The sequence below is a fragment of the Anneissia japonica genome, unplaced genomic scaffold (genome assembly GCF_011630105.1).
Source record: "Anneissia japonica isolate Jap-2015-1 unplaced genomic scaffold, ASM1163010v1 scaffold87_len186233_cov173, whole genome shotgun sequence".
In the NCBI taxonomy this organism is placed as follows: Eukaryota; Metazoa; Echinodermata; class Crinoidea; order Comatulida; family Comatulidae; genus Anneissia; species Anneissia japonica.
This window is the reverse complement of record NW_022745088.1, coordinates 171214-182783: the sequence shown is the minus strand read 5'-3', so window position 1 is coordinate 182783 and position 11570 is coordinate 171214. Positions and strand designations below refer to the sequence as shown.

General features: G+C 36.7%; 1 protein-coding gene across 1 annotated transcript; it reads left to right on the top strand.

The window, feature by feature from the left end:
- The first annotated feature begins 10265 nt into the window (after positions 1-10265).
- LOC117119924 lies at positions 10266-11410 on the top strand. Its single transcript, XM_033264905.1, has 3 exons — positions 10266-10424; positions 11016-11309; positions 11405-11410. The coding sequence occupies exons 1-3, from the start codon at positions 10266-10268 to the stop codon at positions 11408-11410; spliced, it is 459 nt and encodes a 152-aa protein (XP_033120796.1).
- The last annotated feature ends 160 nt before the right edge of the window (positions 11411-11570 follow it).

The window sequence follows — 11570 nt, the reverse complement described above, 5'->3', positions numbered from 1 at the left end:
TATAATAAGAATACTAGAGCGCTAACCGCAATGTATTCGATGTTCGAAATACGCAGAACTGTGTGTGTGTACCATCCAAGATGGCTACCATAGATTTAGCCAAACTCGAGTGTTGCGGTGTTTGGGTGTGATATTTGTGTCACGTCGAACGATCTTAGAAGGGAAAACAGTGCAAGGTAAAAATGAAGCAAGCAACATAATATATACGGACAAGTAAAAACATTTGCGGACAACCAAAGTTTCCATCTAGGTTGACCGCCGGACAACTTTAAGTTTTTCCTTATTTCGAACACTGGGTTGGGGCGTCCCTATTTTTGATATTCCAATGTTGGCAGGTATGAAATATTGTTGTAAAATGTGTCCTGGTTAATTATGTCGTCTTAATGCTTTATTTTGTGAAAAAAAGTGCATATAGGATTTTCCTACTTTCTCACCCCTGTTTGCTTTTAAGACAGTTATTTTTCATTATAATAACTTGCAAATAAATTTTACTAATATAACAACCTTTCCTTTTTTCCAGGTGTCCGTACGACCGTTTGAGCATACTCAGTTTGAGCGCTTCATTCCGTCAGCTTATCCATATTACAGTAGTGCGTTTTCCATGATGGTTGGCCTCTTTCTATTCAGTCTCGTGTTTTTACATCATAAAGAAGAACCAAAGGACAAGAAGGAGTAGATAAAATTTTCTTTTAAAATCTCTTTTTAACTTCCTAGTCCTATGAAACAATTTCTTTCCATAGACACATTTTCGTTGTTTTTTTCTTCTTTTTTTTTTTCACTTTCATTCCTCATAATATAAAATGTATTGCCTATTATAGTTAACATTTTAATTCTGGACACATGTTTAAGATTGTAAAACTTGCTTCTACTGTAATTTTTATTAGCGGATTACATCAAGAAACATAATTTATTAGCGGATTACATCAAGAAACATAATTTATTTTAATTTGTAAAGCCTGTAAGAAAGTTTATGATTGGAAATTCACTAATAAAGATGCTGTACAGGGGGAAAACTGTTGAGAAGATTTGTTGTTCTTAATGTTAAGTTAAGATCATCTAGTTTACACAGTAACATGAAGTCTGTGATCAGTGTAACATTGACAATGATGACCATGATGATAATCATGAATGATGATCATAATGATGGCGATCATGAATAATCATGATCACGGTTGTTATCAAGAGCATGATGTTCGTTATGATAGTGTTGATTATTCTGATGATGATCATCATCAAGACCCTGATGTTTATAAGTATAATTTTGATGATCATTATGATGGTGATGATGATGATAATGGTTGGACATAAACCAGCTGAGTCATACTCTGTCACAAATTTCCTGATTAAAAGTGATTTTGGATGAAATAAACATTTTTCTGAAACGTGCGTGATCGTAAATTTGGTACGCATTTACCACAAGTTTATGCGTGATAACAAATTCAGGGGAAAATCTATTAAAAATTAAAATAAAATTGGTTTTATTAAAAATATAATAACGGTCATGCAGTAACTTGATTCATTAGAGAGCTTTCGTTATCGTTCGAGAATCAATTAAGGAGGAAATTCCTCTTTCCTGTTTACGTACTCGTACCAAACTGCCAGCTTTCGCTACCTCGTTGCACATTCTCTATAAAAATATTTTTGTTTATGCACCCGGTATTGTCAACAAACACTTCCTGATATCGTTTTCAAACAGCTTAAAAATGCCCAGATGGTCGGAGCGAGAGCTGGACCCCACCCAGGCTCCACCCCCTGCACCCCGACAGGGGCCCTGGCGGCCACTGGTCCCCCAATCAGCTGGTGTAGTCACTAGCACATTTCAAAAGTTTGAAACTAGGACTTCCTACCTTCTACTATGTAGACGTCTTTAACAACTTTATGTATAAATTGGATTGGCTGCGTATATACCTAAATACAATGGCACGCTCGCCTATGGATCTTATGGAACAAGTCTTCTCAGATAAGGACTATAAACCATAGGCCCAGTGTACACATTTGGCTCATGTATATTTTAAATAACCCAGCTTATCTTTCACCCCTGTTGTGGACAGACAAGAACACGACCCCCTCCCCACATATTTTTAAGAGGGTTGGGCCCCCACGTTTTGACTGCAATGTAATTTCCAAAGGAAAGATGCCTGAACGTTGTTGAAATGAACTGCTTAAATGACCCAGGTTTGAACGAAAAAAAAAAAAAAACGCTGTACTGTATTGTACATCTTATTATAGAAAGATACCGGTATCACGTCTGAATTACCTATAACACAGGACTCGAGTATGCGTGCTTTTGTTATAATTTGAGAAGTATGAGAAAAAGTAAGATTTTCAGGCGCACAAAGTAAGTAAAGTAAATACAGTACATCAAAAGATAATTAAGTTCAATTTTCTATGGTACAATACAGATTAATTAGATCCCTATGATAGCCTAAAATCGCTGATAAAAGATCATGGTGGTGGTGTTATGATGATGACGACTTTTACTATATAATTGTGACATTTCCGACCTGCTTGGGGCAGGGACGTAGCCAGGATTTTGAAAAGGGGGGAGCCGTTATGCGAGATACGTATGACCCCGGCGGAGTCCAGGGGGACGAACCCCCCCCCCCCCCTGTAAGGTAGCGCACTCTGAACGTTTTAAGAGGATAAAGTGAAAATTGTATTAGACGCATCATAAATAATATTAGTAGGCCCAGCAATAATTATAATAAATCAACAGAATCCATGAATGCGAAAGAGAGGTGTCCCAGAGAGGGATTTTTACAGACTGAGGAACCACCCACCATGGTTGGGGCCGAGGTAAGAAAATTTATGATTAGGGCACCTCTAGATGGCCGGAAATTACGCTTTCATAATCAAATTTGAATATATTTTCTTTTTTTTTTTTCTCAAAAAAAAAAATCTTATCTAAATAGTCATAATCACGAAAAAAGGGCATGAAAAACCAGATCACATTTTAAAAACAAATTTATGCCCCTCTCCTCAGCAGTCACAAGACACTCTGAGTCAGGTGCTGACTCGATGCAGTTTAATGTCATACCCAGAAGGGCGCAGATCTGTTTTGTAAGGTTGAGGGGGAGGACATTTTGTGAGTTGGCACCTACCTCAGACTCACCATGGTTGGAGCTGAGGAGCGAAAATGTGAGGAAATAGTACCTCTAGATGGCCAGAAACAAAACCTTTAGTAAAATTAATTATCATCACATCACCGGTACCGGTAGTCCAAATGAAGCGCCAAAAAAATCTCACGGTCCTTTTTATCAGGGATTTTCTGCAACCAAAAAGATCTTATGAATGTGTGTGATATACCATAGAAAACAAAGCTTAAAAACATTGTCTTTGAGTATGTTCTTTACATACTTCAAAACCGAGAAAAATTGAGGAAATAGTACCTCTAGATGGCCGGAAATCACACTTTCACGTAGTAAAATTCATCATCATCACATCACCATTACATAGTCAAAATGAAACGCCAACAAATTTCTCCTGTACTTTAACATGGATCTACTTGATATCCAGGACAACTTGACCTAAATATTATTTACTATATACCGTAAGCTTTAACTATCATCAACAAATCACAACTTTATTTTTCGCCTTTAGTACAATTTCCTTCACATGTTAATATTATTAATATTTCTATCAATTATCATCATCATCATCATCATCATCATCACCACCATTATTATTATTATTATTATTATTATTATTATTATTATTATTATTATTATTATTATTATTATTATTATTATTATTACTACTACTACTACTACTAATAGTATAGTATTATTAAACAGTAGGGCCTACTTTAAAGAAGCTTGCAAAAGGAAAAAACCAAACTGAACCATACAGTATCACATTTCTGTATCTTAAAAGACTTGGCCTGGGATTTATGGATTTTTAAAAAGCACGCTTAGACATGTGTTATAATTACAGTAGGCCAGGCCTATGTAAAACGAGTACTGATGCATTTTTACGTATTTTAGAAGTATTTTGAGTGGTCCCAGGAAATAATTTGTATTGACTCAAAAAAAAGCTTTAAAATTTTTACACTGTTTACAAAGGGGGGAGCCACGGCTCCCCTCCCCTTGGATACGTCCCTGGCTTGAGGTATTCCCTACAAATGTTTGTACCCGAGGTGGCTATGAAGTAGGTAAAGTAAAAGTAAAAATACATCAAAGACAATGTTTTTCAGTTTTATTTTCTTTTTATTTTTTATGGTACATGACGCATATTAATTGAATCTCTGTTGTGGTTGCCGGAAATTGCTGATAGTAGATCATGAGAAATTTGTTGGCACTTCATTTTGTACCAGCAGCTAGTGTCTAAATACCCTCAACTCTTTGAAACTTCGCTTTATAAATCCAACTACATTATTTTTCATCTAAACAAAGAGATAAATAATAGTAACCAGACCTCTGCACGGGCCGATGTTCCTAGGCAGCCATTTTGGTAAAATAACACACAATTTGTAATGGTGTAAATAGAAATAAAGAAACAAATGAAACGGATCAAGGAATTTTCAAAATATACATTTTTGGAATTCTTAATTAAAGTTGATATTGGGGACTTCTCGTGTACTCTAATCTAAATCGATAGTCATTGTTAGCACATGTTCTGTAGCGGCTGTCTCTTATACACATCTAGATGTGTATAAGAGACAGCTTCAACGGGGCTTCGCCCCTTTCCACCCCCACCAGGGGCTCTGGCTCTGGACCCCGCCGGGGCCCTAAGCGGCCCCTGGCCCCCAGCCGAAGGCTGCTCGTAGATTGCGCCCCACCCACCTTTCTGGCAGGTTGGATCCGCCCCTGCCCTCGACGGTGCTTCATACCTTGGCTGGTCATCCATCTTTACATTGGCGCCCCTCCCCCACCCACCTATTGCTAAATCCTGTATCCGCCCCTGCTAACGTGAAGAACTTCACTAATGCTTTGACAACATTTTTAGCCGTGATTCTTTTGAGAGGAATTGCTTCCGGAAATCTACTTGAAGCACACATTATCACATTATTCATTACCAGTTTTCGTACGCGGCAAAGGTCCTACGCAATCAATTATTACTCTGGAGAAGGGTTCTCCAAATGCAGGAATGGGTTTTAATGGAGCAGCTGCCACCATTTGGTTGGGTTTACCGACAACTTGCATGACAAGACTTACAATAATTGCGAACATCCTGTCTAAGACCCGGCCAATAGAAATACTTAAGAAATCTGTCGGCTGTTTTACTTATACCGATGACCAGAAAGGGGACCATCATGGGCAATACCAATGATATCCTGACGATATTTAAGGGGAACCACTACCTGGTGAACCTCATTCCAAACTTCATCACTTGCGATTTCTGGTGGACGCCACTTACGCATAAGTATGTCGTCATTCTTATAATAACAGACAGAAACGGTAGGCACCTCACTGACAGACAAAGCTTTCTGACCCAGCAACACTATCATGATCTTTATCCTGTTCCTCTAACAATCCAGGTTTACTGAGAACTGTCGGACCAAAATAATGCTTGACATGAGAAATACGTGACTTGGGGCCCGAACAGACAGCCTCTAGTGAATCGCTTCCATCCACCATCTCACTAAAGAAACTATCACTCAAATCAATACTCTCACTCTCATATACAGTTTTATTTGTCATAGATCGCGTCACTGCACACGATGGAAAGATTGGAGAAAGAATTCTTTTTCCAATCGCGCAGTATTTTCATCCTCTACTGGGCTTTTAGATAGGATTTGCTCCAACGCTACTCTATCTCCTGCCAGATCATTTCCCAAGAGGAGTGTGACACCCCAAACTGGAAGTATTGGTACAATACCCACAACAAAATCTCCACAAACAATATCCATTTAAACATGAACAACATGCAGCGGGACCTATTTATAACCCCCTTCAACACCTTGAATGAGCACACTTGCTCCAGCTGAAGATCTATCAGAAAATGGCAAAGCATTTGACAATATCAGGGATTGTGATGCCCCAGTGTCTCTAAACACTCTCACTTTACTCATGTTCGCTTCGTTGATCAATGACACAGAGCCAGTAGAGAGGAAAGGCTTAATATAGCTTTCGCACTTTTTCCGGATCTGAGGATTTGATCAACCTCTCAGCAGAATCAACACTACAACTCGTCTCTTTCAATGGTACATTTTGAACCAAGGTATTTGGATATGGTTTTACTGCTTGTTTCTTTCCACGAAGCAACCAACAATCTGCTTTAACATGTCCTTTCCTCTTACAATAAAAGCATGGACCAACAATTTGAGACATTTTACTACTATTAGACTGAGCCTTTGGATTTGCAGAATTTTGGCCTTGAACCAGAACTTTCATTCCCAAACCTTGAACTAGAAACAACAGTTTGAAATAACACTGTCCAGTATTTACTAGGCCACTTTAATCTGTTTGCTATTTTTTTCAATGCCAGGAAATAGGTTTCTACCTCATCCTCATTGAATTTAGGGACCCACTTTATGTTTTGAGTGATTATTTCCGAGTCACTGGCCTTACTAGCACTTGAGTTACTGTTATTACCAGACTGATTTGTCAATTCTAATTTTTTCAACTCCATGTATGTAGTTACTCCATTTTTGGAGCGTCTGCGCCCGTCGCCAAAAACTTCGACTTCGGAGGTTTTGCGTACTATCAACCCTCCCATTTCGGAAGTTGTGCGTACTATACGCAAATCCTCCGAAATCCAAGTTTTCAAACTTTTAATCAAACCTCTGATTTCGGAGATTTTGCGTACTATACGCGAAAACTCCAAAATCGGAGTTTTCAAACTTTTATTCAAACCTCCGATTTTGGAGTTTGTGCGTACTATACGCAAGACCTCTAACATCGTCGTTTTCAAACTTTTATTCAAACCTCCGATTTTGGAGGTTCTGCCTACTATACCGTATCGGAGTTTTCAAACTTTCAATCAAAGCTCCAATTTCGGAGTTCCAGCGTATAGTACGCAAAACCTCCAAAATCGTTTTTTTTCAAACTTTTTTTCCAAACCTCCGATTTCGGAGGATCTGCGTACTATAACGCGAAAACTCCAAAATCGGAGTTTTCAAACTTTCAATCTCCCGATTTTGGAGTTTGTGCGTACTATACGCAAAACCTCCAACATCGGAGTTTTCAAACTTTTATTGAAACCTCCAATTTTGGAGGTTCTGCGTACTACAACTCTCAAATACACTTACTACATTTCATAATTTGACAAACACAATAAATGTTGTAACAGGCCAATCCAAAAGGGGAATAGGCCTACGTGATGAAGTTTAATTTTGTTTATGTTGTTAGAGAAACAGCACTTAGAATTAGGGGAGGGAGATTGTTCTTCATTGTAGGGCATTGTAGAGTATCTAATATTATGTTGAAAATAATTAGTGTTATGGATGTGAATTTTTGAGTAGAGTAATTAGCCATTGATGTCTTTTGGAGTGTCAATAAATCGAATTGAAATGGAATCATTTTCAGTCAAACTTTCATGAAATGTCACAGGTCAAAGGTGGTCTGTTCCATACTAAGGTTTTTTCCTGGTGAATATATTTTCTGCAACCTTCTCAAACTGACTGACATTATTCTTGTCCAGCAAAGTAAATTTATTTTCTCTGCTAGCTATGTAATTTTCTTCTAAAAAATGTATGCAATATGTTTTTTTCCTAATTATCTACTCATAATTAAACCACTCGATCTAAAACTCATATTCACATCCATAAAACTTCATTACGTAGGCCTATTCCCCTATTTTTGGATTGGCCTGTTACAACAATTATTGTGTTTGTCGATTATACTTGTGCCGTGATAATTGTGCTGCTAAGTAACAAATCTATCTTACCTATCGTAAAATAAGTGTATCATCATGATAGCCTACATGCAATCACACAAACAGTCTTTGAACTTCATTGTGAATGCTTTTCATTATCAAGTAAGATAAAACTTGTTAGCAAAATATCATAATATTCCGATGATAAGGCCTATGTGTATACTTAAATCAACAGTGGTGGTGACATTATGATAGCTTATATCCACAAAGTGCTCCAGTCTTAATGATTTTATAATCATGAACCTCTGATATAGGCCTAATTTTTGATAGGTCTTAAAAGCCAGCATGTCGTTCTATTACCTACTACAAGCATTTGGACGTGATTATCGCTTTTATCTTATTGTCTTTAATAGTGTTGCAAAAGTCTATAATATTAGTTTGACGGAGCTAACAATGCACTATCGCCGTGTCTAATTGTCGCTTCAACTTGTTGGGTAATCCGATTGTCTTTGTTGTCAAAATACATTACAAACTTTTAAGGTGGTCGCTTTTGAAGGTAAATCATAAGAAAAATCCAAAAGTCAAAAAGTGGTCGCGGTTTTTTTTTACGGGTGGTGATGGCAAGAGGTATCAAATACAGTGATTAGATGGGGAGAACAAACTTGAACATATGAGAGGGAGGGTAAACTGCTCAGGGAGGGTAAACTGTAATTTATACTCATCCCTGATTATACCAACTACTGTAATAAAATACAGTGTTTTCATTTGCTACCTCGATAAAGGTAACCAATGAGTTGCAGTGATTGTAACAATGTTTTTTTATTTCAACTTTAATTATTGCTATTATATGTACAAGGCATTTGAGATTTCTACATGACATGTGTGCACACTGGGTCTCGGAGGCAAAGGTCACTCAATTACCTATTAAATCATAAATAAAAGGAGGGTAGCCTCTTTTCAAATATTATATATTTTTTTCGCATTACCAATCATTTTCAGGATTTTAAAACAAACTTTTGATTAAATTGAGAGGAATTAGGACCCCTTCGACCCCATTTGGCTGCGCCCCTGAATCACATGCAGATACAGAACTTAATTAATTATTTAGTACTTTCTTGACGTTGGCATTTTGGCTTGATTGTCTCTTCATCTTCAAGTTAAATTTGGTTAAACTCAAAAAGGCACTTTTATCCAATGAAATACGTATCTACATCTTGTAATTGACAGGATAGTATCATACAATGATGCGTTGTCTAATGATAATATTATTACCGTACTCGCGGAATGGCAGTTGATTGATTTCACGGCAGGATCATGGTGGAGGTTGAAAAAAACACAATGATCCTGCCATCCTGCTGATCTCAATCGGCTGATGACCAACAAGCTAACCACTACCCACCACTATTTGCATCTGCTATTTTGCTGTTATGTAAATATTCACGCATTCTCGTTATGAGCAATGTTCTCTGGACGATTATCTTTTCTAACCACCATTCATAATGTCCTTATATAATCCTTTTTTTCATTCAAAAAGTGCCTCTTGAATTTTTAATTATTAAAATAATTTCCCATAAGAACCCCTCGATTTTCATCGATTTCCATAAGCACCCCCTCAATTTCCACTCTGTTTCCATAAACGCCCCGTTTAAATAAGCGCCCAGTTTGAATAAGCACCCCTCAGAAAGTGCAAAAAATATTTTAAGCGCCCGGGCGCTTACTCGCGCGAATACGGTATGTGCGCATACAACACTCGACATGGAATTTCTTGTTGGCACTACCAAAATCCTAGATTGCGGTGTGTGAGGTGGGGGTCTGAGTATAAAAAAACTGATTATTATTATTATTTAATAATTTTTTGCAATGTCGTTCAGTTATATTAGGGATAATTTTTACTTCTTATGCATACAATGCAATAGGGACTCTTGCAATCACATTTTGCGTGTGTGTATGTGTGTGTGTGTGTGTGTGTGACATTTAGAATAAAATTGTGCATGCGTCAGAAAAAGTTTTCTGACATTTTGTTAGCTAGGCTGCTGCATGCTACTGGAGGCGTGTATAATAGCACCTCCTGCCTGGGGCGGCGGGGAGATAGCGTAGCATTTGTTTAGGTCTATACCTGATTGAAGCAATTTTACACACATTGTGCTAATATAGGTCTCCATTTAATTTAAGCCTGTCATAAATGGTCATCTTGTCTATGTAGTACTGAATAAAAGCCTAAATTTATTTTCATTATATTTTTGTTCTAATTGGAGGGAAACCTCAAGATGAGCTTACGCAGTATATTAATTTCAACAACTATAGAACTTTGGTTCAATTATCAGGGATTTCAGTTCAAGAAATTTACCTGTTTCTTTGTTAAGGAAATTTGAGAAAACATGTACTTATTTGTTTACACAATTCTAAATTGGATTCTAATTTTCTATACAATTGCTAAACATTCAGAGTTTTCCATAAATTAACTATAGACCTATAAATATCACATATTATTTGTTTTACAGTCAGCAGTAATGAAGCAGAGTTGGAGAAAGTTGGACAAAGGAATACTGGAGGAACGTTTATTGAAGTTTCTTTGGAAGGATATTGTTGAAGATTTGGACAAGAACTTTGACTTCTTAGTGAAATTCATGGAAAGATTTGGACTTCTTTGTGAAAGGCAGTCACCTAAGGCAAGTTAAATATTTTTTTTTAATATGTATACTCTAACAAATAGGAGTAGCTACACTATAAAATTGTGTTCAGTATGTTGTGATTTGAATTTTTTTTTTTTTATTAACTTTACTATTAATCTAAATAATCTGCTTATTGCAATACATTGTCATTGTTATTATCAAAATAACTTTTTTGATTTTATAATTTTGAAAACACAGAACTTACGGAAATAGTCATAGTCATATAATTTTTTATTGTCCATTCATATAAAAAACAGAAACATTATTTGAATCAGCATGGTCTACAATTACAAACTACCAAGACAAGATAAACATCCATAAAAAATAGACAATTTGACCAATGTTATGTTATTCTATGAAAATAAAAACACAAAACCTCATTATGTTATGCATAGAATTAAATTGTTTATGTTATGCATAGAATTAAATTGTTACTGGTTAATAATTATGAATAAATCATTTACAGTAGGGAATTCTTATTACAAACATAAATACAAGGTTGTGAAAGTTGAAGTGTGTTCTTGACAACAATTGCACTACATTTCAAGCAAGTGTAAACTCAGTTTTTGTTTTTATTTTATTTCATAGGATTGTGGAACTACTCAACGTGTTTTCTACACTCCATTGCGCCTGAAACCAATAGCAGGTCAACAAAGACTCACAGAAGACTTTGGAACTCGTGCTATTAGCATTTTCCATGATTTCTGTGGCTACCTCCCAGAAGAACTCTTTCCACAGACAGTCACCAGGTTTATTGAGAAGTTCCAAGCAGTAGCAGGAGGTGAGCCTGAGTTGGCACATGAGTATGCAGAGCTCTACCTTGATGACAACCATTATGTGATTTTTTCTGTTGTCACTGTCAAACAACGACGGATGTTTAAGGTATTATTTCTTCAGTTTATAGATATAATTATAATATTAACCTATACAAACCAAAGAAATATGTTTTTATGTTAGTAAATTCTTGATTCAAACAGCTATAGCTTACCTAGAGTGCAGAGGTTTTCTGGCAACTTTCCCCAATAATCATGTGGGGGCCCTGTTGGTGTTGTATAATGAGACACAGCACTGTCAGATGGGGCTGGGGTGTTCCTCTCAGTAACACGTTGTAAACAGCTTAAAGGCTGTGTTCCGTCCACGATC

Excerpts from the sequence above, each read along its gene's own strand:
- LOC117119924 (XM_033264905.1), top strand. The coding sequence starts at position 10,266 with ATGAAGCAGAGTTGGAGAAAGTTGGACAAAGGAATACTGGAGGAACGT. Across the intron at positions 10,425-11,015 it reads GTGAAAGGCAGTCACCTAAG|GATTGTGGAACTACTCAACG; the intron begins GCAAGTTAAATA and ends TTTATTTCATAG.